This window comes from Engraulis encrasicolus, chromosome 11 (assembly GCF_034702125.1).
Source record: "Engraulis encrasicolus isolate BLACKSEA-1 chromosome 11, IST_EnEncr_1.0, whole genome shotgun sequence".
NCBI classification, from domain to species: Eukaryota; Metazoa; Chordata; class Actinopteri; order Clupeiformes; family Engraulidae; genus Engraulis; species Engraulis encrasicolus.
In genome coordinates this window covers 45,907,398-45,935,104 of record NC_085867.1, presented here as the reverse complement: position 1 = coordinate 45,935,104, position 27,707 = coordinate 45,907,398, and the positions used below count along the sequence as shown (strand labels likewise).

At 46.4% G+C, this 27,707-nt stretch overlaps 1 protein-coding gene across 1 annotated transcript; it reads right to left on the bottom strand.

Annotated features, from left to right (window-relative positions):
* Positions 1 to 212: 212 nt before the first annotated feature.
* LOC134458439 (transmembrane emp24 domain-containing protein 2-like) lies at positions 213 to 27,290 on the bottom strand. Its single transcript, XM_063210755.1, has 4 exons — positions 26,946 to 27,290; positions 25,637 to 25,829; positions 7,161 to 7,268; positions 213 to 2,976 (listed from the first exon to the last, which is right to left on the bottom strand). Exons 1-4 carry the CDS (start codon positions 27,123 to 27,125, stop codon positions 2,852 to 2,854), a joined length of 606 nt encoding a protein of 201 aa, XP_063066825.1. The 5' UTR covers positions 27,126 to 27,290; the 3' UTR covers positions 213 to 2,851.
* Between the last annotated feature and the right edge of the window lie 417 nt (positions 27,291 to 27,707).

Genomic DNA, 27,707 nt, shown 5'->3' with positions numbered 1-27,707 from the left:
GAAAGTCTCAACGAATATTAGTTCCCATATCAACTCTAGGTCGCTGCTCGACCATACTGTACATACTGAAGGTGTGTAGGCCTATCGGGCTTAACATGTGGGGGACGGAAAAAAAATGAATGAATGAATGAATGAATGAATGAATGAATGAATGAATGAACAAAATACCAACAGCTGTGCCAATGTAGCTTAAGTGAAGAACTGAAAACATGTTTTGTCAGGTGGGTCTTATTCTTCTTTTATTAAAGTCATCATATTTCACAAACATAAGCAATTTACTTTACATATTCTGTACATGTGAAGCCATTCTATACTCTGCATGACATTGGAGTCACGTAACAAAAGACATCACTGTACAGCGTAGCAGTGCAAGGTCTTAGCAAAGAGCGTCCCATTATAAAAAAAAATACATAAATTAATAATAACCCCATTTGATTCTGGCAAAACGTAGGCTAACCCAAATTAAACATCACACATCTCATTCAAACGTTTCAGTGACAGCAAGCGACCAGTAATAATAAAGTGGGAACATAAAAGGTTCCCGCACTCAAGAACAATAATATCTGACCTCTTCATATCATATCATATGTGTCTCTAGTGTATCACTGGGTACTTTCCAACATCCAAACTCCCGTCCTCAACCTGTGCTTGTGGCCTCACACCTAATATGACGCCTCCGTGTGGAAAACAGTAACAATTCACTGCAGTCAGCCTAGCGACAACAACATTTGGGGGACTTTTCCCCTTTCAACACCCCGATTGCAAATGAGAAAATTACCTTTCAATTGTAGTTTTGCGAGATATTGAGTTTAACTTCTGTCGTCATCAATGACGCCTTGTGACATCACGAGGCCACAAGCACTTGGGAGGATGGGAGTTAGGATATTGGAAGTAGCCCACTGGGAAACACATCTAGACCATACGGTAAAACCCCAAAGCAAGTGCTCTCCTCCAATCACGGCATCCTGTGGAGCATAACACCCTCCCCTACACTATTCATTTACAAATTAAGAGTTTTGTTGCAAAATGACTTCAATTTTTTTTTTACTTTTGCATTGCACTTTTGCATGACTTGACTTGACTCTATATTATTTGAAACAACTGTTCAGACGTCCTTTTCATCTATGTGAGAGTTTCTACCCATTTCAAATATTTTGAGAACATGCTTCGTAAACCTATATAAAATGCATTTTGCAACGCAATGCAAGAATGAAATGCCCAATACAAAATCCAAATTTCCCAAAATGTTTCAAAACGGATAGAAATCATTTTGCAACAAAGCTCTTCAATTACATTCTGCATGACGCTGCCTACATTACCGAGCAGTCTGAATAGTTCTCATTCTCTAAGCTACACAAGCATACATTAACAAAGGCCATTTCTCAAAGAGAAACGTTCTAGCCTTGCTAGGGCGCCCTAAGTAACGCACATGTTTCACTGATTTCACCAATGAGTATCCAATAAGTAGTTCTAAGTGTAATTAATAATCGGATACTCCAACGGAAAATGGGTATTAGTCGCTCTAGCAAGGCTAGAGCACTTCACTGTGAGAAACACCTTGTGTGTGGACGCCACGGCTCCCAGTTGGAGTCACCCATATGGCTTTCAGGCCGACCAGAACGGAGCCGGTGTCGGTGCTCGCACCACTTACGTTCGGCACTTAAGTGCTTGTCTGCGAACCGCCAGTGTCCATACTGGGCTCTGAACTTTTTCCGCACGTGACTGTGTTACCCGGATGAACCTGCTGACGACCACGCTGTCGTCACGGTTCGCAGAGGAAAACCTGGTATTTTTCGGTTCGCATTGTGAACCAATTTTCCGGTTCGCGAACGCAAATATCTGTGGCGTGAACACGACGGTCGGTTCGCGATTAGGTGCGGGAACGGGCTCCAGCACGGTTCTCAGTCGGCCTGAATGCGCTACCAGAGCCGTACTCCTCTAGCGCCCTCTTGAGGTCACCCAGAGCCGTACTCCTCTAGCGCCCTCTGCCGGACACTAGAGGTCATTACACAGTTACAGACATGATTCACATTTGCCCTCTTTTAACGTGGAGATATGAGGGGGCTACCAGGATAAGTTAAGAGGTAAATCATCTAATAGAAGAGCCTGGAGTCCTCATGTTCTGACAATAAGGACTGCAGGCTCTTCTATTAGATGATTTACCTCTTACCTTAACCTGGTTTACTCCTGAACCGGCTTCTTAGTATGTATAGGTCCTTGGACGGCATGGACGGTGCTCAGTGCTGCCTTTAGGATAGACAGCAGAGCGGAATGATGATCTGAGCCAAATGGATTGTGTTGTGAAGATGGTATTGTGTGTGTTGTGTGTGAATCAGATTGCGAAGATGGTGTTGTGTCTGAATCAGCCAATCAGATTGTGAAGATGGTGTTGTGTCTGAATCAGCCAATCAGATTGTGAAGATGGCGGTTGGAGAAGTGGACTCTGTGGTGATGTGAGGAGTTGGTGACGCGCACACGTGGTGAAGTTGGTGACCTCTGGTGACGACGTCCACTACCCGTCTCTCTCTCTCTCTCTCTCCGTCTCTCTCTCTCTCTCTCTCTCTCTCTCTCTGTACTCTGAAGTCGAGGTGCTGCTCCTGGTGACCAGGCTGCTCCAGAGACCTCTACTAAGAAGCTGGTTCAGGAGTAAACCAGGTTAAGTTAAGAGGTGAATCATCTAATTGAAGAGCCTGGAAAATTGGGCTTAAAAAGAGCCTTAAGAAAATGAGGACTCCAGGCTCTTCTATTAGATGATTTACCTCTGAACTTAAGCTGGTTTACTGCTGAACCGGCTGCTCAGTGTAGGCCCCAGGTGTGCAGTGCAGGGTGCTCCAGAGCGATCGTCTGAAGTCTACACGACTCGCCGCACCTCGAAGAAGCGCTTCAGGTAGTAGATCTGGCCCAGCGTCATGGCGACCAACACCAGGGCCTCGAAGAAGGACCAGAGCACCACGCGGCTGTTGGTGTTGTCATTGACTACAAGGAGGAAGACGGGAGAGGGAAGAAGGAGAGATTCACAACAAGCACTCATAAAACACATTGTCAGATGGTGATATGAACTGCTTAGTTGAAATACAAGATCTAGACCAGTGGTTCTCAACCTTTTTTGAATAAACGCCCCCTGGACTTCATTGAATTACAGTCTGAACTACAGTCTGTCAATGTCCCCCTTAGTATAAAAAAAATACAATGGACTAATGGCCGGCCCCCAATAGCAACTAAGCACCACCCCCTCTCAGCTGTATTCTCCTCAACGCCCCCTAGGGCTCCCCAATGCCCCCGTTGAGAAAGACTAATCTAGATAGTGGAAATGTTGTGATCGGTTGGTGTGTGGACGTGGGCTTTTATGGCAGAGTGGCTGGAACATTAATGGAGTAATAAATATCTAAGTCTCTAGGCAGACAGTGTTGGCACAGCCAAGAGTGTTGGGCAAGAAGTGGGCTTCTGGTCTCGTACCATAGACATGGGCTGTATCTCTAAGTCAAGGATCCCGGCATTGCTAGAACATGAAACGGCCAGTGATTGGATACTCTTAAGTGAACTCCGCAGAGTATCCAATCACTGGGCGTTTCACGTCCTAGCAAGGCCAGGATCCTTGACTTTGAGATACAGATATGAATACTAGTGGATTCCGCGTTGGGCACTCCTTTGTTTTATGACAAATGCATCAAGTCAGTTCGCGACCATATTTACCCGTTATAGCTGGGTCTCTTACCGTCCAAAAAGGGCCTAATCGTTACGCGCTGGATAGAAGCACCAAAATCGGTGTAGACCTTCCTTAGGGTGTTCTCCATCATTTCAGAAGGGGTGCCCCAAATTTCAATATTATTAAGGTCATTTTTATGGGGTAAATCCAAGATGGCTGCCCAAAACGAGCCAATAGTAGTAAAATGCTGTACGCCTGGACATAATGGTGTTATGGGCCAATCCACCTATTTGTGTGTGATGTATACAAACTGAACTTTGAAAATATGTGCAAAACTTACCATGAAAACAATAGTTATATATGTCTTATTTAGATTCAAAAAGAGGAAAATCATAAAAACCATGGTCAGAATGAGATCACTCTACAATTGAGAGCTATTTCTGGGCAGTTAGCTATTGAACCAACATTCATTAAGAGTTTTAAAAACTTGCAGTGGGTCATATCTATAAAATCCAAAAAGAAAATTGTGGTTAGAAAATTTAGGGGAGAAGAGATAAACCCTTGAACTGGGCCACACATAACTCTCCCAATGTTAGCATGCTAGCATTAGCAGGTTCAGACACTCAGTCTGCTCTTCAGACAAAGATAGATGGCAAACAATAATTTTAATCCCACTTACACATGCGCACACACACACAAACTACAATGATTTAAGCCTAGGAGTCCAACTGAAATATTCATATCAATCAAGTCAATAATACATGTACATATCAAGTGTCAGTGACAGCTTGGATGATTTACTATAGGCCATTACAAAATAAAATGTATGCTGATGTTCAGATATGTATATCTCAGTCCTAAGTGTACAATGGAGTGATAAGGGCATTTATGAATATAGCATATATACAGTATATTGACAGATACTTTATATTTTAAAAGAGCAAAATGGTAACATGTCTGTTTTTCATCTACTTTTGGCTTTAATCTAGATGACATGTTGGCTACCTAACCACTTAATTTATTGTTTGCTGGTTATTTTTTATTTGTGGGTGTGGTCCTTTATTTAAAACATGTCTGCCTACCTTCCCTCTCTCACATAGGCTACTAAAATAGTCTTTCAAAAACTTAAAACAACAGCATGTGGAAATCCTATTGGCTTTGGAGGGCTAAAGTCAAAGTAGCCTAAAAGTCATCAAGACTATACTGTACTCTACTGTATTGCACTGTACTGTACTCTACTGTACTGTACTGTACTGTACTGTAATGTGATATACCGTACTGTACTCTACTGCACCGTGCAGTATGCTACTGTATTATACTGTACTGTACTGTACTGTACTGTACTAGACTGCACCGTACTGTATGCTACTGTACTGTACTGTACTTAACTAGACTGCACCGTACTGTATGCTACTGTACTGTACTGTACTTTACTTTACTATACTGCACCGTACTATATACTACTGTACTGTGCTGCACCGTACTGTATGCTACTGTACCGTGCTGTACTGTACTATACTCTACTGTACTTTATTATACTGCACCAAACTGTATGCTACTGTACTATACTGTACTGCACCGTACTGTATGCTACTGTACTGTACTGTACTATACTCTACTGTACTTTATTATACTGCACCGTACTGTATGCTACTGTACTGTACTGTACTGTACTGCACCGTACTGTATGCTACTGTACTGTACTGTACTATACTCTACTGTACTTTATTATACTGCACCGTTCTGTATGCTACTGTACTGTACTGTACTGTACTGCACTGCACTGTACTGTCCTGTACAGTACAACTACATAGAACTGAAACATGTAGAGCATTCTGAGGACATGTACAATATTATGCAAAAGGGTGTAGTGGGAATGAGTTATGTTACTGTTACCACTCAAAATCTTGAAGGTTAAAAAAAGTCTTGTGGCATTTTGTTTGGGGGTGGGGGGGTATGATAGACTATCCTTCCTCCCAGACTATTTGTGTGCCTTGCATATCAAGAAAATGAGTTCAGGTAATGATTTACTTTCATATGATAATTGTTTTTCTATATAGATATTTCTCCTATGGGTAAGGGTGGCACAAGACCTACGGTACATGTTGTCCATCAGCTGTCAGTTTTGATAGCAACTTAAGTACTCAATGATTACTGAGCTAACTAATACAACTTTTGGCACAAGTACTAGGTGAGGACTTGTCTGCAAATAAAAAAAACAATTTACCTCTGTCTTCTTACTCAACATACACGTACTAAGAAATCATTTCCATTTAATTTAAACTGAAGCCATACTGTGGCATACATGTAGGCCTATATTGAGTAATCTGTAATGCCATTCTAAAGATGACTGAAATGCTCTCACAATATGCACAATGCCTTGTAAAAATATAGAATTAGGTGATCTTATGGGGTTCTTCATACATATGGAAAGGTCCTGTCTTTTACCCTCTCTCATACAAATAAAATACGTTTATCTGTTATGGAAATTAGAGGATGGAGAACCTGCTACCTAGGGCATCTTGCACTGACACTATCCCATTCAGATCGAGCATTAGGAGCAGTCTATTCTCACCATAGTTTTAGTGTGGGCAATGCTCATTTTAATTCAGACCAAGAATCTTCTCAAATCGTTCACAATGTTACATGCTGTCAAGCACGTAAGCACAGACTCACCCATACTTTCACACTATGTACATTTTGTAGTTTTATCAATCTGGTCAAGCAGACTACCCTTGCTTCATCTCTGCTGAGGACTATATTAACATTTTCAGCTAAGTATAATGCCATGTAATAACAATGTAATGCATTACCAACATGACATATTGTATATGACATGGTAGACAATTTTTTTTCCAGGGGCACCCCTTCTAGGATGTCTTCAAATCACTCAAGGAACATGTGTACCGAATTATATGCTTCTATCCAGCGCGTAACGATTTCTCGGCTTAGAGCCCCTACTATTATACTGCTGCCATCAATCGGTGACAATGTGATGCATGTATTATCCTGTAGGCGGCGCTATCATCTATGGAAAATATCAATATCAAGGCCAAGAGGGTAGCGTCCAGTGCCCGGCAAAATCCTGAACAACACGGCATTTAGTGTTCATATCTCTCATATTTGCTCTACGAATCCTCTCCTGCACCTTTTTACAAGGATACAAGCATGTTTGTTCGTCATACACATAGAGACACTTTCATGTCACTCAGATGTAATATAATGAATGGCCTGTTGTGACGGAGTGACCACCACTAAGTTTGTGGGAGTGTTCTGACTGTCAAAACAATGAGCCTGGCTCTTAGGTGTAGTGGTCAGAGCCCCAGTTCACTACCCCAGAAGGTATGGGTTCGAGTCCCAGCTGGGCAACTCTACTCCTCTTCGCTTCAACTGTGCAAAAAGTGCGCAGAAGAATCTTTCTGCTATAAAGATCATCATGCACAGTTACTAAGTAGAGGGTTGGGAGGGGGACATTAAATGGTGACGGACAGGAAGTAATGCGATGCGTTGGTACCTGATCTGTGGATCCTCTCGCGCACCTCCATGTACTCCTGCTCATGCTTCACCGCCGTCAGGGACACGGCCAGCTCATTCACCATGTCCTCCAGCTTATTCTGATTGACTGAGGAGAGGAAACCCACGCGCACACACACACACACACACACGCACGCACACACACACACACACACGCACACACACACACACGCGCACACACACACACACACACACACACACACACACACACACACACACACACACACACACACACACACACACGCACACAAAACATTATCACACTACAATTAGTAGACATTTTCACCCTAAGTCAGGGACACGGCCAGCTCATTCACCATGTCCTCCAGCTTATTCTGATTGACTGAGGAGAGGAAACCCACGCGCACACACACACACACACGCACAAACACACACACACACACGCACAAACACACACGCACACAAAACATTATCACACTACAATTAGTAGACATTTTCACCCTAAGTCAGGGACACGGCCAGCTCATTAACCATGTCCTCCAGCTTATTCTGATTGACTGACGAGAGGAAACACACACACACGCGCACACAAACACAGACACACACAGCGCTAGGATGTTATTCTCATGCCAGCAGAGACACTGAAGAGTTACATCAGCTCACACACCTACCTAAAACACCAGCTGTGTAAGTTCACAAAACAAACACACGTGTGTGTGTGCGCGTGTGTGTGTGCGCGCGTGTGTGTGTGTGTGTGTGTGTGTGTGTCTACGACATTATCACACTGCAATTAGTAGACACTTTCATCCTAAGTCAAAGGGGATAACCAGGCTAGTAGTAGTAGAATTGACACCCAGGCTAGTAGCAGTAGAATTGGCACCCAGGCTAGTAGCAGTAGAATTGGCACCCAGGCTAGTAGCAGTAGAATTGGCACCCAGGCTAGTAGTAGTAGAATTGACAGAGGACACCAACCAAGCTAGTAGTAGTAGTAGAATTGATACCCAGGCTAGCAGAAGTAGAATTGACACCCAGGCTAGTAGTAGCAGTAGTTTCGAAAGGCTGCAAAATACTCCCAATTTAACACACAAGTCTATCAAATTCCATTTCATCACCGCTACACACTCACTAAGTGTTTTGGATAATAATGCTATTTGTAAAGCTTGTGTAGCAAATGTAACTACTATGCCACAGTACGCAGAAAGCACAATCAACATCTTCAGAGTTCACAACCACGTAGGGCAGCACGATTATGGAAAAACGATTATTTGAATCAAAATTTGAATTAATCATAATTATTCAACAACATTATTAATCATGATCATTCAAAAACAAAACAGCTGAAGTTTGTGCAGAATGTTATTGGACAAATCACAATGATTTCTATAAGAGATTAACAAATTCAAACTGAATTGTAATACCGTAATTATGTAACAAGGTAATATCATGAAGCTTAAGCGGGCCTACAGACATCTGTCCAGAAACGCCAGCTTGTCAACAGTTTCTGGCTTCAAGGACGCCCGAAGGAAATGTATCGATATATCGCGATATATTCTGAAGATTCAATCGAATCGCATCGTATCGTGGACCATTTTTAAGTATCGAAAAAAAAAAAAAAAAATTGCTCGCCCCTGCTCAATGACTTAATAGAAGTGGAAAAGTAATTGGGAAAAAAATCGAATCGAATCGTATCGTATTGTGGGGCATTCTTAAGTGTCAAAAATAATCGAATCGTATCGCATCGGATAATAGGCTATCGATATTGAATCGTATCGTCATGGAGGCTGTGATCTACACCCCTTATATTGACCCCTGTGTGATCACGATTAAATTACGTTTTTCTTTTTTCTTTTTTACTGTCGCAGTCAAAATCAGGGTTTTTGGTCAATTTTGCTTGTGCAGCTTGTGCAAACCCAGCCAATTCCTTACGGCGTTGAAGCTAGTCTACAAGTCAGACATTGAAGCTGTCAAGTTACTCTCAAACAGCAAACCGCCACACGCTACAGTGCAGTATGAGTGCATGGCATGTTAGATCAGATCACATCATCCTCAGTCCATATGCAATTTACTCCTACCATCCCAATTGTCCCCTGCACCTGCAGAAAGGCAATTACAGGAGTCATTCACATTATACTAATGTGGCTCCCTGGCTGCTCTTTCTGATGTGTGTTTTTTGAAAAAAAAAAGTTTGCACACTCCTTTGGATTTTTTCCTCTTTTAAGTTATTTTTATTTTTTTTAAGTTTTATTTATTAGAAACAATCAATACACATCTGGAGCAGACATCTCACAATCACAGTATAGTAGAAAGTTTCCAGTTTTTCTTTCTTTTCTTTTTTTACAACATAGAACCTTAACAACATTATTAAAAAACACAACAAAAGAAGTAGGCAAAAAGTTACACAAAACATAATAATAATAATAAATAATAATAACAATAATAATCAACAACAAAAGAAAACAACCGGGGGGGGGGGGGGGGGGGCTTGTTGGTGTTGGTGGTGATATAGCAAGAAAAGGACACCTACAGTATACAATATGAAAGGATTATTGAAAACTGAATTGAAGCTATGTGGGATTAGCCTCTAATTCCTTCAAATTATCAAAGTGAGTGATAATGGGTTGCCATCTCAAATAAAACTTATTCATTGATCCTCTAAGAGTGAATTTTATCTTTTCTAATTTAAGAAAGAGCATGACATCCTCCAACCATCGGGCGATGGAAGGAGGGGTAGGAGATTTCCATCCCAAGAGAATCCGGCGGCGTGCGAGCAGTGAAGTAAAAGCAATGACATCAGATTGGGCTTTTGTAACCGTGTCTGGATCTAGAGGAACGCCAAAAATTGCTGTGAAGGGGCTTGGTTCGATTGGTATGTTCAATGCATCAGACAAGGTTTTGAACACTCCAGACCAATATGAGTCAAGGGAGGGACAGGACCAAAAACTATGTGTGAGATTGGCAGGAGAAAATGAGCACCTGCTACAACTTGCGTCTGATCCTGGGTATATTTCAGCCAGTTTGGCTTTACTGTAATGTACCCTGTGAAGGACTTTAAACTGAATAAGAGACAGGCGCGCACAGGATGATGAAGAATTAACTCTATCAAGAGCACAATCCCAATGATCTCCCAGCTCCACTCCCAACTCGTCTTCCCAACGACTTTTAATTCTTGTTAGGTTTTGGTCATCTAGAGACATAACTCTGCCATATATAAGAGAGATTATCCCTTTCCTTGGTTTTATGAGCGTTAGCTCTTCCCAAGCTTCTAATGTTGGTAATGTGGGGAAGGGTGGAAAACTAGCTTTAAGGAAGTGCCGGATCTGAAGATATTGAAAAAACAATTGTCTAGGCAGATTATGATCTTTCTGCAAATTTTCAAAACTGTCCATGGTCCCAGCCTTGTAAAGACTGTGAAAACAGTGAATATTTCTCCTTGACCATTCCAGGAATGACAAGCCCATGGTAGATGGGGTAAAGAGGTGGTTTTTATGAATGGGGCCCAAGACAGAAGCAGAACGAAATGTATAATGTGACCGAAACTGGTTCCAAATTTTAAGTGTAGAGAGAACTATAGGGTTTGAAGTAAAGCGAGAAGGCCTTAAAGGTAATGATGAGTAGATTAAAGCCCTGAGACTGGACTGCCGACATGTTTGTTCCTCCAAAATACACCAATTTGTGTCAGGGGAATGTAACCAATAAAGTATTTTCTGGATGTTTGCAGCCCAGTAGTAGTGAATGAAGCTAGGCAGTGATAATCCACCTATACTGCGTGGCCTTTGCAAAATATTCACCTTAACTCGAGGTAATTTGCTATCCCATATAAATGAGGTCAAAGCTTGACCTAATTTTTTAAAAAAAGACTTGGTAAGAAACAGAGGTAGGCATTGGAAGACATATAAAAACTTTGGGAGAATGTTCATCTTCACAGTATTTATACGGCCCGCTAAAGATAAAGGCAACGCTGACCATCTTTTGAAGTCTTCCTTCATACGGGTAACTATAGTTGTCAAATTTGACGACAGAGACGAGAAGGATTTGGTAATGTTAATTCCTAGATAATTGAAACCTGAATTAGAAAGATGAAAAGGAAAAGAGGGTGTCAGACCTGGCGGTGATGTAGAATTTAGAAGGAAACACTCACTTTTCTGAAAATTTAGCTTATATCCAGAAAACCTTCCAAAGTTTTCTAATAAACACACAATTTTAGTTGCGCATGTCATTGGGTGACTAACATATAATAACAAATCATCGGCATACAAAGAAACCCTATGTTCTATTCCCCCTCTAGTTATGCCCTGAAATTCTGTTGTGGTTCTTAAAGCTATGGCAAGTGGTTCGATCACTATGGCAAATAAAAGTGGGGAGAGGGGGCAACCTTGTCTTGTACCTCTACTCAGGGGGAAGAATGTTGATCTCAGGTCGTTGGTTTGAACGCTTGCTTGTGGATGTTTATACAAGAGCTTAATCCAGGAAATTAAGGTCTTGCCAAAGCCAAATTTTTCCAAAGCTGCAAATAAATACAAAAATTCTACTCTATCAAAGGCTTTTTCTGCATCTAAAGAAATAACAGCCTCAGGCAGATGAACAGGGGACTTAGTATACGCAATATTAATAAGGCGGCGTATGTTTGAAAATGAATGACGGTCCCTAATAAAGCCAGTTTGGTCCTCAGAAATGATTTTTGGAAGAAAACTTTCCATGCGAAGAGCCAAGACTTTAGCTAATATTTTTGCATCTACATTCAAAAGAGATATTGGACGGTATGAGCCAGGATGCGTTGGGTCCTTGTCCTTCTTGAGCAGAAGTGAAATGGATGCCTGAGAGAATGTGGTGGGTAAGGAGCCCTTCTCAAGTGATTCAGTAAAAACTGCCAGGAGAAGAGGGGCAAGCTGAGCCTTAAACTTTTTATAAAACTCTACAGGGTATCCATCCATACCTGGAGTTTTTCTGTTTTGCATAGCCATTATGGCATCAGTAATCTCCTCAATCTCTAAGTCTTGTTCAAGAGTGGTTGCATCATCGTCGCTAAGGGAGGGCATTTCTAAATCATTCAGAAAGGCAGTCATAGGAGAGGTGTCAGTGGGGGAGCTGGAGGTATAAAGTGAGATAAAATGAGACACAAATACATCATTTATATGCTTAGGGTCTGAAATAAGTAAGCCATGTTCATCTTTAATTTGAGGGATAAGTCGGGATGCAACCTGGCATTTTAACTGATGAGCAAGCAAGCGACTGGGCTTGTCCCCATATTCATAATAATTTCCTCTGGTTTTAAGTAGAAGTTGCTCAGCATGTCTGGTAGTTAACAAATTTAGCTTAGCTTGTAAATCTATCCGTTTCTTGTACAAGTCTGCAGTTGGTGATTCAGAGTAGAGCTGGTCAAGACGACCTATAGATTCAGATAAGTCTGAAATCTCCTTAGAATGCTGTTTATTTTTAAAAGCTGTATACGAAATAATTTGACCCCTAAGGAAAGCTTTAAGCGATTCCCAAATTGTGGAGTGTGATATGTTGTCAGTTTTATTTATGGCAAGAAAAGTGTCTATGTTAGTCGCCACGAAGTAGCAAAAATCCTTCTCTGATAGTAAAAGAGGATCTAGTTTCCATAGGGTGCGTTGTTTATTCAGTGTGAAGGAGATATCCAATATAACAGGGGCGTGATCTGAGATAATAATGGGCAAATAATCACATTTTTTTATTAAAGGGATGAATATATTGTCAACAAAGAAATAGTCTATACGTGAGAAGGAGCGGTATACAGGAGAAAAAAAGGAGAATTGTTTTAGACTTGGGTTGAAAAAACGCCAAGGATCTACACAACCACTTTGTGCCATGAAAGCTGAAAAAGCTCTTGCCATGCCTGAGGGAGCCTGTGTTCTGGGACAAGATCGGTCTAGCGCCGGTTGTATACAGCAGTTCAGGTCACCTCCCAAGATAAGTTTATGAGTGTCTAAGTTTGGAAGCGATGACAGCAATTTGTTGACAAAGTCTGTGTCATCCCAATTAGGGGCATAGATGTTAACAAGAATAACCTTGGTCTGGAAAAGAGATCCACAAATTATAACAAACCGCCCATGAGTATCAGTGGTGACCTCTGTTGGTGTAAACTGTATTTTTTTGTTAATCAGGATGGCAACCCCTTTTGAACTACCATCGTGTCTTGAATGATAGACCTGGCTGATCCAAGCTTTACGTAGACGAATGTGATCTTTTACACGTAAATGTGTCTCCTGTAAAAACAATATGTCAGCTTTAAGGGATTTAAGGTGGGAGAATACTTTTGAGCGTTTAACTGGCCCATTTAATCCCTTAACATTCCAGGATACAAAACGTACTGCAGAGCTACTGTTCATATTGTTATGAGTAATAGTGGAAAGACTTGTAGGAAGTGGTAGTTCATTCTGCTAATATGGTCAAAAAGAGGCCTTGAGATATCTATGGGATAAATCAGGATATATTGTAGTACCATAGTACATGTAGGCTTGTGTCCTAAGTTTGGTTTTAGAATAAGCACCAAAGAGAGGGGGGAGAAAGCAAAAAAACGGAAATAATAAAAACAAACAAAAAATAGCAACAGGAACACATTCCTAGATCCACCTCTACTAAGGAACCTGAGGAGGATCGCAGGATTAGCCAATCTAAAGACATTCCGCTTTGACATCATTCAAGTACAAACACACACAAACAAACAAGTGTACCAGTGGCTCCCAATGCCACTTGTGATACAGAACCCCATTCTGAGTGCAGTGAAACTAGTCAAAAGTATTTTTGAAAATCAAAAATATTAAGAAAATAAACCTTGCGTTTACAGTCATTAAAAAAAAAAAAAGCCCAGCTGAAAAGTATCAGCCAAAATAATAATAATAATAATAATAACCTTACATGAAGCCCACCTAGTAGACTGGCAGCGTTAACTTACTTAAATGCTGATAATGATGGGTAATCAAAGAAAGAAAAGTGTGGTTTGTGCTGTCAGCAGGCATTACAAGTGTCTTTCAAAAATAAATGCAGCACACATTGTCCAATAGCAAAAAAATATATATATATATCTATATATATATGCAGAACCCGACTTAGAGTGTAACAGTCCTTTTCAAATGTTTCAAATAAGGTAGGAGAAAGAGTAATATTTTGAGAGTTTTTTTTTTCTTTCCTCCTAAATCCCATGCTGAAAAGCGTCAACAGAAAATCCCACATGAAGCCCACCCATCAGACTGGCCACGTGACCTAAATGCTGATGATGATGGGTAACCAAAGAAAGTGGTTTGTGCCGTTAGCAGTCATTTCAAATGTCTTTCAAAAGCAAATGCACCACACATTGAAAGAAAAAAAAATGCAGAACCCGACTTGGAGTGCAATAGTCCTTCTCAAATGTTTCAAAATGTCCAGTCCAACAAAAAGGCCATGTCAAATTGAAAATAACCCAATTGTAACCCAGCAGCAGCCACAACAACAAAAGTCACATGGTGAAACCCATCTAGTAGGTCCACATTATTTTAAATGGTAATGACGGTCAACCAACATCATCATAAACAAAGCAGATGGAATGTAATGTCTGGTTCATGCTGAAGGCTAGCCATCATTTCAAGTGTCTTCCAAAATAAAGTGCGCCGCACACGTTAGCTATTGCATTAATGCTCTTTACCTTTAAGACTCGACAGTCTCGGCAGAAGTGTGGGAACCCCACTGCTGTTGGTAGAAATCCATGGCCGCCTCCGGTGTATCAAAGCACAGCTCCTTACTGCGGAAAAGCACTCGGAGACGAGCTGGGTAGCCCATCCTGAACTTGACTCCTTTCGCGTAGAGTAGACCCTTCACCTCCTTGAAAGCTGCTCGTTTGCGTCCCAGCTCGGCGCTGACGTCTTCATGAATGAAAATCGTGTGGCCACGAAACTTCATCTCTCGTTGGCGTCTGTGTACGACGATCCGCTGCCTGTCTTGATAATTGTGAAAGGCAACGATGAACGGGGTCCGCTCATTTTTCCGACGCACCATTGGTCCTATGCGTCAATGTTCCGAACATTTCCCATTGATCCTACAGCACTTAGTCTCAGATAACTTTTTACCAATTAAATGAAACCCTTTGTCCCGACAGTCCAATGTTCCGACCAGAAGCTGCTTTAGATCACCGTCATCTCTGAAGCCTACGCAGTGGTCATGCTGCCGTCTGTGACAGGTTAGGTTTAGGGAAAGTTTTGGTCAAGGCACAAATTTAAAACTCAGAAACATTGCAATAGCCTACTGACAGGTTAGGGTTAGGAATGGTTTTGGGTAGGGCACAATTGTAAAATTGGCAACATTGCATTAATGACAGGTTATGTTTAGGGGTGGTTTTGGTAAGAGCACAGCAAGACCGATTCAGACGGCATCTAGTGCTTGTCGCAGCGCATGCAGCTGAAGTCTACTTGGCACCGGGAAAAGCAGGACATAGGCCTACGACCTGGGATGATGACCAACCCCAAACAGCCATTGGTCGGAACATTGAGCTGTCGGAGCAAAGGGTTTCATTTAATTATTTCGAGTTAGTGGGCAGTAGGATTAATGGGAAATTTTCGGAATATTGACGAATCGGACCAAAGGGGTGTCGGAAAAATGACATGCTACCACGATGAACACCCTCGGACGTGGTGGTGGAGTTCCACTTGTTGCGTCCGGCGTAGCAGGGGATCCAAGCCGGTGTGCGCGAGCGAGAACGAGGGGGGTCGGGAAAAACTCCTTCCCAAATACTTCAGTAAAGAAATGCGTCATGAAACCTACAGGGTTAGATCCTTCCACCCCCTCGGGTATGCCCACCACTCTCAAATTAAGCCTGCGAGAACGGTTTTCCAAGTCGTCCACCTTGTCTTTCAGCCATGCGTTCTCCGCCATTACAGCAGCAAGCTTAGCTTCCAGAAGAGAAAGTCTCTGTTCGGTCTCGTCGAGTGTAGATTCAATGCCACAGATGCGCTCCTCTTGTGACTCGCAGTGCTCTTTCACTTGGCCCAAAGTAGAGCTGAGAGGAGCTAAAGCTGCATCGAGGTCTTTTTTCACCGCGCTGTGAATAGATTGAGTCAGTTCTGTTAACAGCGCTGAACGGAGGTTTTCAAACTGTTCGGTTAGCTCCATGCCTGAAATCTGGCTAGTCTTGCCAGTGGGCGAATTAGCTTTCCCCTTTTCAGACGGTTTTCCGGGTCGAGGAGGGTTCTTAGGCATTCTTAAACTATCTTCACTGTTGAAGAACAATAACTGCACTATGTGTAGTGGAGAGCTGCTCCTTTAAGGGAAAGTCTGACGCTGCGGCACACGTCACCACGCCGCTCGTAGAGGCTTATGGGAAGTCTCTTCATAAACACTGCCAGTGGCTAGTATTCGGTAAGCCTGCAAAGTCCCCCTTTGCGCGTTTCATCGCCACCGGCGAATGCTGTGGTTGCTTCTCCCCTCGCCGTCGAGAGGAGTGCGGTGTCCAGTTCAGACCTAGGAGATGTGGACCATTTCTTGTCCTCGTTGTGATTCCAACTTGGCGTCTCTTACTTGGCTAGAGTGATCTCTTGCTTCTCCACTGGCAAGGACTTCGGTGGACAATACCAACGGTTACCTTGCGCATTTCCCGTCTCCTGCACGCCGCGTGTGGTCGCTACCGGCGCCTCGGCCGTGTACCTCTGTATTGGCACTCCGACTGTGAGAATCGCGCATCGGTGCACCCTCATCTCCGGGTTGTATCCGTGTGGCCGTGGTCAGACACACCACGCGTTTAGGTGCACGAGCGGCGACTTTTAGCCCCGGTTGTGTGGTGCCTCTGGAAGCCGGGAACCCGTATCTCGGCTGCTGCTCCGGCCTCGGGAAATCGGACATTCGTGTGTGAGTGTGCGTTGGCGCGCTTTAGTTCAGTGTGTGTGTGTGTGTGTGTGGGCGCTCGGCTCGGTGTGAGCTGGTGTGTGAGCCATTCCACAGTGTCTGTGCGGTGAGTGTGTGTGTGTGTAGTGAGTGAGTGTGGGGATACCTAGGGGACTGCACTGAGCTGAGCCTCTGGGGTTGGTTTACCTCATGTTTTGATTTTCGTTTTCTTTCGTTTGCTGTGCCTAATTTCCTTTTTTTTCATTATTTCATTCAATTATCTAATTTCTTATTTAACTGCATGTGTTAATTGGATTTTGATTTATTTTGCATGGTTTGCTATGATTTCTTGTTGTTTCTGTTTGCCGTGAATTATTTCTGTTTGTTGTGAACTATTTCTTTACTTTTTCTTTTGTTAATCCTGAGGTGTGCCATTCGCCCTATTGTGTTAGCCGTGCCAGCCCCTAGTGGCACAGTCTGACAACCTGAGTGTGGGTTCTGAGGCCTTAGGCCTACCAGGTGTGTAGTTTATTGTGAACTAGCGAACATACTTTGGGGCAGGTGTTTACAGATCCGCGGGTGTGGTGGCAGCACGCCCACCCCTGCACTTTACGAATTGTGAGTAACTTTTTATACGGGTGTGGTGGCAGCACGCCCACCCCTGCACTTTATGAATTGTGAGTAACTTTTTATATTTATTACAGAGTGACAAACATATTTTTATACTGAAAATAATAATAAAGATTTGAATTATTAATTGTCACCACTGTCTCTGCCTCCATTGTGCACGAACCTGTGTTTGCCTGGTAATCTATTGTGCGGGTACATTGTGTGTTGGTCCGGGGTATCTGTAACTACCCCTAACTCATTTCCTCCGGGGGCTCCACCCCCGGGGGTGGCGTAGTCGAACTACTTCCTGTAACGGTCTCGCCCACTACATTTTGGCTTATAGTCGGGCAGGATTGGCATAGGAGCAGAGACACTGGTTTCATTTTTTTAGGTTTTTGTTTTGTCACTCTTTGTAATAGAAATTTGTCATATGGTCAATGGTTGAATGAGTGTATGTATGTGGTTGGTTGAAAGTGAGAGCACCACTGAATAAGCGCTGTGAGTTTGTGTTTTTCCTGTAGAAGCGGAGCAGCAGCCGAGGTTGGGAGACCGCCCCTCTCTCGGGATTTGGACCAGCCATCCCTGTGAGTTTTTGCATTTTCCAAATTTGTCTTGATCGGTTTCCGCAGCATGTCGCGGGACGCACAAGAGATTAGGGATGAGTTGGCTGAGGTAAGAGCCGAGAATGAGCGCTTAAAGGCCTCCCTCGCCCAGCGGGCCACAAGTACGAGCACACTAAATGGTAGCGCCCCGGCAGGGTCCGCTACAGAACGTTTGGTCTTTGTCCCAAGGGAAAAGAAGTGCCCATTGTTTAGGGGAAATGGGGGCATAAGTATCGAGGCGTGGAAGGAGGAGGCGGAGGCATGTATGCGGGCGCGCCATTTTTCTGCTGCCGAGAGAGCCTATTTTCTTTACGATCACTTGGATGGCGAGGCACGGGATGAGATCCGCTATAGGCCGAGAGAAGAAAAAGAAAACCCAGAGAAAGTTTTTGAAATTTTACAAGAGCTTTACGGTTGCCCACAGTCATACGTGGCCTTGCAGGAGGCGTTCTTTTCGAGAAAACAGCAAGAGGGAGAGACACTGCTAGAGTTTTCAATCGCATTAATGACCCTTATTGATAAGGTTAGACGAAATGCGCCTGAGGGAATTCTTAACGCTGACGTTCTTCTGCGTGATCAGTTTGTGGAGCATGTTAACGAGGGCGCCTTGCGTCGTCACTTGAAGAGTTTCATTCGGACCACGCCGTTAGCCACTTTGATCGCGGTGCGTAAGGAAGCCATGCGTTGGGAACGGGAGGGCGCCGCCGAACCGCAGCGGCCGCGTAGCTTTTCCTTATCTTCACTCGATCGCTCCCTTGGGGTCCCTGGTACCTCTTGCGCCGTAAGCATGGATCCCCGTGGTGGGGCGCCGACCAGATCTGATATGGAGAAGTTGCAGGCTGACATGGCGAAGCTCATGGAAATGGTGCAAAATCAACAGGCTCAGTTGCAGCATCTTTCTCGGGGTGCGGCCACACAGGGGGAGCCACGGAGGCGAGGTCGGTCTCCTCGGGAGGGACCCCTTGCCTGCTGGCGCTGTCGTGCGATAGGCCATATTGCTGCGGATTGTGACGGAGAACGAGTGGTGGGGCCCCCACAAGCACCCTCCCGTAGAGGCGCCGGGTTTTCGGAGAATGGGCCCCTCCAACCGAACCAGCCCTCGGGAAACTGACGCCCACCGGACTGAGGAGTCACAGTCCGGGGGGGGCCTCTCTTGGCTCACGTAATGCCCTTGCCCCTGCCAATGCCGCCGAGGCGTTACTTTCTAACTGTCCACATCTGCTCGTCCGGATGGGCGGGGTTCAGGTCCCCTGTCTCATTGACACTGGGTCTATGGTGTCCACCGTCACTGAAAGTTTCTTTGCTGCCAACTTCGAATCTATGGGGCAGGAGCGGTTACGCTCATGTCACTGGCTGCAGCTCCGAGCGGCCAACGGCCTAGAGATTCCTTACTTGGGCTACTTGGAGCTGAATATTGAGCTTTGCGGGAAGAGTATGCCTGATTGCGGTGTTCTGGTCGTTCGCGACCCCCCAGGGGGCACGGCTTCCGTGGTCCCTGGGGTTCTTGGTATGAATGTTATCGGCAAGTGTTATAAGGAACTTTTTGGGCGGCACGGTCCCACGCTTTTCGATCTCCCATCAGTGTCAACTGCCCCTCGACCGGTGCTGAAAGCGCTGCAACACTGTCATCAGGCTGAAATCCGGCCCACCCCCGAGACCAGCGGCGTGGTGAATGTCCGGGGCCGTGCGCCATGGCGGGTTCCGGGGGGACCATGAAGTTGATTCCTGCCACCTGCCCTGAGCAACATTCAGGGCTTGGAACCCTCTTTGAGCCGACGGACCGGGGGTTGCCCGGGGGGTTGCTGGTGTCCCCTGCCTTGGTGCAGGTGACCCGTGGCTTGGTGCAGATCCCTGTAGTTAACGTCGGTTGTACGGACGTCCTGCTGTACCCTCGTACTAGACTCGGACAGGTGAATGCTGTGTCGATCATCAGCTTGCCACGGGACGTGGTGGAGGTCCGTTCCGTGGCCGCCATTACTGACCCTCAGGCGCCTGCCCCGTCGCCTTTGGAGACACAAATCCGCGCAGTGGACTTGTTACCCCTGCCTGCCGAGGAACAGGCTGAGGTCCGGGCCCTGCTTCTGAGGTACTCTTCGGTCTTCTCCGCCCATGAGGGCGACTTGGGTTGCACTTCCCTAATCTCGCACGACATCCCACTGTTGGATCCGACACCGGTCCGGCAGCGTTACAGGCGCATTGCCCCCTCCGACTACGAGGCCGTAAAAACCCATATCAACCAGCTCCTCCAGGCGAAGGTCATCAGAGAAAGCAGTAGTCCATTCGCTTCTCCCATTGTTCTAGTCCGGAAGAAGGATGGGAGCTTGCGACTCTGTGTCGACTATCGCCTGTTAAATGCCCGAACTCGGAAGGACGCCTTTCCGCTTCCTCGGATCGAGGAGACATTGGACATGTTGGCAGGTGCCCGCTGGTTTTCTACGATGGACTTAGCCAGTGGGTACAACCAAGTCCCCGTGACAGAAGGTGATCGGGCCAAAACGGCATTCTGTACCCCCTTCGGGTTGTTCGAATGGAACAGAATGCCTTTTGGCCTGTGCAATGCACCGGGTACATTTCAACGATTAATGCAACGTATGTTCGGCGACCAACAGTGTCATTCCGTTCTACTGTATCTTGACGACATCGTGATCTTCTCGTCCACCGTGGCGCAACATCTACAGCGCCTGGAGATGGTCTTGACCCGGTTGCAGTCGGAGGGGCTGAAGGCTAAATTAGGGAAGTGCGCGTTCTTTAAGCCGGAGGTTCAGTACTTGGGACATGTGATCTCCCAGCACGGGGTCTCTACCGACCCTGGCAAGGTGGAGGCAGTGGCCACATGGCGGCGACCTGCCAATGTGTCGGAGCTCCGATCCTTCCTAGGCTTCGCCAGCTATTATCGACGATTCGTCGAAGGATTCGCAAAGCTGGCAGCGCCGTTGCATCGATTGGTGGCCACCTTGAACGGGAGCCGTTCCCGTCAGCCCTCGGGGCAGCAGTTTCTTGATGCATGGTCAGAGGATTGCGAAAGAAGTTTTGAGGAACTCAAGGGGAAGCTCGTGTCAGCGCCGGTACTGGCGTACGCGGACTTTAGCCGCCCATTTATTCTTGAGGTCGACGCCAGCCATTGCGGACTGGGCGCGGTCCTCTCGCAGGAGGTGGACGGCAAAGTCCGACCGGTGGCATACGCCAGTAGAACGTTAAGACCTACAGAGCGGAATATGAACAATTACAGTTCTATGAAGCTCGAGTTCCTCGCCCTAAAATGGGCCGTCACCGAGAAGTTTCGCGAATATCTCTTGGGCCAGAAGTGTGTCGTGTACACTGATAATAACCCCCTGAGTCACCTCACTACTTCCAAACTCGGGGCGGTCGAACACCGGTGGGCCGCACAGCTTGCATCATTTGATTTTGAATTAAAGTACCGCTCGGGTAGATCTAACGGTAATGCGGACGGCCTGTCGCGGCAGAATCAGCCAGACCAAGAAGACGTGAGTGACCTGGTTCCGGGTACAGCGGTCCCTAGATTGCTGCAACAGGTAGCGGCTCAGGGAGACTGCAGCACCGCCTCTCAGTCCAGTGTCTCGGGGTTGTTCCCCCACGCTTTGCCGGTTCTGCGCACTCTGCAAGCAAGCGACCCCGGTGGTCAGCTGCAACCGGCCGCTGTCCCGGGGGGTAGCATCACCGCCTCTCAGTTGGTTGTTTCGGTGCTGCCCTCCCACTCTTTGCCGGACCTGTGTGCTCTGCAAGAAGGAGACCCTGTTATCCAGCCGATTCTGGCCTTCTGGAAGGCGCGTCGGCGGCCTACTCGTGAGGAACGGGAAGCTCTGTCACCCTTGGCCTTGATCCTGTTGCGGCAGTGGAAACGGTTTGTGGAGAACGATGGAGTCCTTTACCGGAGAGTGCTACACCCCAGTGGCCGTGATGAGTGCCTCCAGCTGGTTTTGCCGGCTGCCCTGCAATCAGAGGTCCTAAACCAGCTCCATGAGCACCATGGCCACCAGGGGATTAATCGAACACTGGAGTTGGTTGGGCAACGGTGTTACTGGCCCCGCATGTTTGCGGAGGTGCGCCGATGGTGTGAAAAGTGCCTTAGGTGCCAAGAGTCCAAAGGGGAGCCTCCTCTAGCCGCCGCGTATATGGGCCACCTACTGGCATCTCGGCCCAACGAAGTGGTAGCTGTGGATTTCACGCTTTTGGAGCCCACGTCGGGGGGGGTGGAGAACGTTTTAGTCATCACGGACGTCTTCAGTAAGTATTCCATCGCCGTCCCCACCCGGGATCAGCGGGCCTCGACGGTCGCCCAGGTCTTGCTTGTGGAATGGTTCTACCGGTTCGGAATTCCTGGTCGGCTCCACTCCGACCAGGGGCGCTGTTTCGAGGGCACCCTGATGCAGCAGCTTTGCGGGCTGTACGGGGTCCAGAAGTCCCGAACCACCCCGTACCATCCGGCCGGGAACGGCCAATGTGAGCGATTTAACCGCACTCTACACAACCTCCTGCGTACCCTACCGGCCTCTCGGAAGCGCGACTGGGCAACTTGCCTGCCGCACGTAACCTTCTGTTATAATACCACCCCGCATCAAGCGACAGGAGAATCGCCACACTTCCTTATGTTCGGCCAAGAGCCACAGCTACCCGTAGACTTCCTCCTGGGCCGAGTTCGGCCACCGGTCCATGGTCGAGTGTGTGACTGGATACAGGAGCATCAGGCCCGGCTTCAAGTGGCATTTGATGGGGCTCGGGAGCGGTTGGCCGCAGCGGCGGAATATCGCAAGGACAGACACGATGCACGGGTGAAGACTGCTGTTTTAGAAGTAGGGCAACGGGTATATGTACGCAACCTCGGCGTACGAGGTCGAAATAAAATCCAAGATGTGTGGAACTCCCAGGTACACATGGTGGTGCGTACCCCTTCGGAGACCGGAGCCGTGTACACGATCGCCCCCGTCAACGATCCAACGAAGCTGAAGCACGTTCACCGCAGCATGCTGAAAGGAGTGGTGGGCCCCCTGGCCCCCGACACCCCCCCGGGGTCGGGCCGACCAGGCGAACCTACCCCTGTCGACTCAGGGGAGCTATCGAGCGAAGAAGATATCCTTCTTGGGGAGCAGGTGGGCGATGCTGGCTTGGGTGTCCCAGCAGAGCCCCATGCACCCCAGGGTGGCACCTCAGGAGGAAACGAAGGGCAGCGTCGGACTTCGCAGGCTTCCCCCGGCAGTTCAGCCGCTCAGCCACCCGGTCGTGGCACTAGCAGCAGCGAGGTGCCCCCACGCCGGACTTTCCGGTCTAATGCGGGACAACACTCTAATCCCCATCGGCTGCCTGGTGGGGCGACTTCAAACTCTTGATGGAATTTTGGATCTGGGAGTGGGGGGGAAAGCGTACCTGCATCGTCGGGCCGACGATTCAACATGTGGGGGGTAGATTGTAGTGGAGAGCTGCTCCTTTAAGGGAAAGTCTGACGCTGCGGCACACGTCACCACGCCGCTCGTAGAGGCTTATGGGAAGTCTCTTCATAAACACTGCCAGTGGCTAGTATTCGGTAAGCCTGCAAAGTCCCCCTTTGCGCGTTTCATCGCCACCGGCGAATGCTGTGGTTGCTTCTCCCCTCGCCGTCGAGAGGAGTGCGGTGTCCAGTTCAGACCTAGGAGATGTGGACCATTTCTTGTCCTCGTTGTGATTCCAACTTGGCGTCTCTTACTTGGCTAGAGTGATCTCTTGCTTCTCCACTGGCAAGGACTTCGGTGGACAATACCAACGGTTACCTTGCGCATTTCCCGTCTCCTGCACGCCGCGTGTGGTCGCTACCGGCGCCTCGGCCGTGTACCTCTGTATTGGCACTCCGACTGTGAGAATCGCGCATCGGTGCACCCTCATCTCCGGGTTGTATCCGTGTGGCCGTGGTCAGACACACCACGCGTTTAGGTGCACGAGCGGCGACTTTTAGCCCCGGTTGTGTGGTGCCTCTGGAAGCCGGGAACCCGTATCTCGGCTGCTGCTCCGGCCTCGGGAAATCGGACATTCGTGTGTGAGTGTGCGTTGGCGCGCTTTAGTTCAGTGTGTGTGTGTGTGTGTGTGTGGGCGCTCGGCTCGGTGTGAGCTGGTGTGTGAGCCATTCCACAGTGTCTGTGCGGTGAGTGTGTGTGTGTGTAGTGAGTGAGTGTGGGGATACCTAGGGGACTGCACTGAGCTGAGCCTCTGGGGTTGGTTTACCTCATGTTTTGATTTTCGTTTTCTTTCGTTTGCTGTGCCTAATTTCCTTTTTTTTCATTATTTCATTCAATTATCTAATTTCTTATTTAACTGCATGTGTTAATTGGATTTTGATTTATTTTGCATGGTTTGCTATGATTTCTTGTTGTTTCTGTTTGCCGTGAATTATTTCTGTTTGTTGTGAACTATTTCTTTACTTTTTCTTTTGTTAATCCTGAGGTGTGCCATTCGCCCTATTGTGTTAGCCGTGCCAGCCCCTAGTGGCACAGTCTGACAACCTGAGTGTGGGTTCTGAGGCCTTAGGCCTACCAGGTGTGTAGTTTATTGTGAACTAGCGAACATACTTTGGGGCAGGTGTTTACAGATCCGCGGGTGTGGTGGCAGCACGCCCACCCCTGCACTTTACGAATTGTGAGTAACTTTTTATACGGGTGTGGTGGCAGCACGCCCACCCCTGCACTTTATGAATTGTGAGTAACTTTTTATATTTATTACAGAGTGACAAACATATTTTTATACTGAAAATAATAATAAAGATTTGAATTATTAATTGTCACCACTGTCTCTGCCTCCATTGTGCACGAACCTGTGTTTGCCTGGTAATCTATTGTGCGGGTACATTGTGTGTTGGTCCGGGGTATCTGTAACTACCCCTAACTCATTTCCTCCGGGGGCTCCACCCCCGGGGGTGGCGTAGTCGAACTACTTCCTGTAACGGTCTCGCCCACTACATATGGTAGACGAAAATAATAGAAGTCATGGGGGTAAACAAAGAGTAAAAATAACGAAAGTTAGGGAGCCACTAAGTTCCCTGACCGCTCACGCCATGTCCAATCCGGAAGTCTTTTAAGTTATTTTTATTCATTCATTGGCATGATGACGTTTCGAAACTTTTTGTTCAGCACCAGGGATAGTGCCCAAGGCAAGCAAGGCATTGTGCCCCAGTTGTGGAACAGAACGGCAACTCAGAGTGGCAATGGCAATGAGAGTGGAGAGAGCTGAGAGTTCCCAGGTGGGCTTGTTCACACTTGGGCAGCACTGGTGCGTGTGTGTGTGTGTGCGTGTGCGTGTGTGTGTGACACAGGAGAGCTAAGCCACTGGGCAGCACTGGGGTTTGTATGTCTTGGTGTCAGGCAGTACTGGTAAGTTCAGTAGTATATGTGAGAGAGAGAGAGAGAGAGAGAGAGAGAGAGAGAGAGAGAGAGAGAGAGAGAGAGAGAGAGAGTGTGTGTGTGTGTGTGTGTGTGTGTGTGTGTACTGTTACCTTCGGTCTCCATGTCTTGGTTTTTGGGAGCCTCTCCCAGGTCGATGGTGAACATGAGGATCTTGGGCGTCATGGTAGACATGCGGTTGCTGAAGCAGAACTTGTAGGTTCCCTCCATGTGGGCCGCCACCGCATACTTCCCACTCGACTCCCTCTCGCCCTTATAGACCTGCTGACCGTCCGGACCCGTGATCTGAGGAGAGAGAGAAGAGCACAGCACAGGTACAATACACATTACTGTCGCCCTTATACACCTGCTGAGCGTCCGGACCCGTGATCTGAGGAGAGAGAGGAGTACAGGTAAGATTTCCATTATACATCAGTTACCGTCATTGACAGTAGATATGTCAGAGGATTGCCGGTTCGAATCCCACATTGCTGAAAGGTGTGTGTGTGTGTGTGTGTGTGTGTGTGTGTGTGTGTGTACGCATAAGCTGCAAGCATACTAATAGCATTGTCTCTGCGGAAATGTAGTCTCTATACTGTCAATGGGTACCGTAGTTAGTTAGTTAGCCTATATAGGCATGCCCTAATACACCTGCTGACCGTCCGGACCCGTGATCTGAGGAGAGAGAAGAGCACAGCACAGGTACGACCTCCATTATACCTCAGTTAGTTAGTTAGTTAGTTAGCCCTAATACACCTGTGATCTGAGGAGACAGATGAGCCTAGCCAACACCAATGCACATTACCGTCACAGGACAGGCAGTGGATATCTGCCGGGCAACAACTGTTCTATACCACCATGCTGTTCTTCAACTGTGATGAATAGGCCAAGATAGAAATTAGATTGCGATACCTTCTAGTTCCGTGAGCAGATTGTCATGTGAAGTATGCTGCTGTTGTACACATTAAGGGCAGTAAATGGCTTATTAATGTATTGTGTTTGTTTTCCCAAACATAAACATAAAAGCTGTGACCTGGAACCCACCGTGAGTTGAGGTGGACACACACACACACACACACACACACAAGGCAACAAGCGCTACATGCTTCATCACAATTATAAAGCCTGTGAAGTTGTTTCTTATTGAACTACGGGCCTTTTTAGCACCTGATACTCATGCTTTACCTTTGGGCTCACACCATAATGGCACAGCCCAGACAAGGCACCCCCATGTACTGGCTTTATAAAGTCTTAACTATGCCAAAGTCATCATTAAAAGCAGTAGAGAACGTCAAGTCTGACGTTAGCCTGTCAGAATGAGAGCTGACAGCTGCTGTATCTGAGCTGTACTCTTTGGCAGGGCAGTGCGACAAACACAGACACGTTATGTGGAAAACACACTTGGTGAAGATGACCGCTCACCTCCACATCAATATCCAGAAATCCTCCCTCTGCCACTTCAAACATCAGGCTCATCTTTGTCCCCAAGTTTGCTCGTTCATAGAAACACTCCTCAGCGTGCGCGTCTATGCTAACAAAGTAGCCGGACGCTGTGGCACAGCACAGCGCCACCAGAATGAAAAGTTCAGTAACCGTCAACATCGTTGTTTTCCGTGTGGAAGTGATGTGAAATTCTTCATCAATGTGTTCTTTCAGCCCATTCAAAATGTTAAATTATAATAAAGTGGCTGCGTTGGCAGCATCGGCTTAAAGGCGGAGAGTTGGGACGGGTTTCGGCTCAGCTGCTGAGGTGCTTTTGCCACGTAAATCTTTAGACGGGTAGTGGGAAGGCACAATCTGCACGGCAGAGTTTGTCGAAGGCAAAAAAAAACAAAAAACAAAAACAGTACAGTAGCACAAATTTGCAATTCACGAACACAATCTTCTCGCATCGGTTTGCAGTTTTCATAAATGCCCAGTTCAAGACGGAAGAATAGATAGATAGTCAGCCTGTCTGTTCCTAAACACTGTCTCTTCTAGAATAGATGTTGTGGGAAAATGCATCAGTTCACATCTGAATAATCATGAAGTTGCCTCTAGCCTACTTGGTGTTGTGCAATTTCAGAACCACTTCAAACTGTATGGCTCATAACAGACAACAACTTCTAACAGTAATCTAATCCATCGTCTCATTAGTTATTCTACTTTCGCGCAAATCTTTTTATTGTTTTGCCGATTCTGGTT

Coding starts and splice junctions, on each gene's coding strand:
- LOC134458439 (XM_063210755.1), bottom strand. CDS start 27,125: ATGTTGACGGTTACTGAACTTTTCATTCTGGTGGCGCTGTGCTGTGCC. Junction 25,830..26,945: donor TTCTGGATATTGATGTGGAG/GTGAGCGGTCAT, acceptor CTCTCTCCTCAG/ATCACGGGTCCGGACGGTCA. Junction 2,977..7,160: donor CGAGAGGATCCACAGATCAG/GTACCAACGCAT, acceptor TCCTCCTTGTAG/TCAATGACAACACCAACAGC.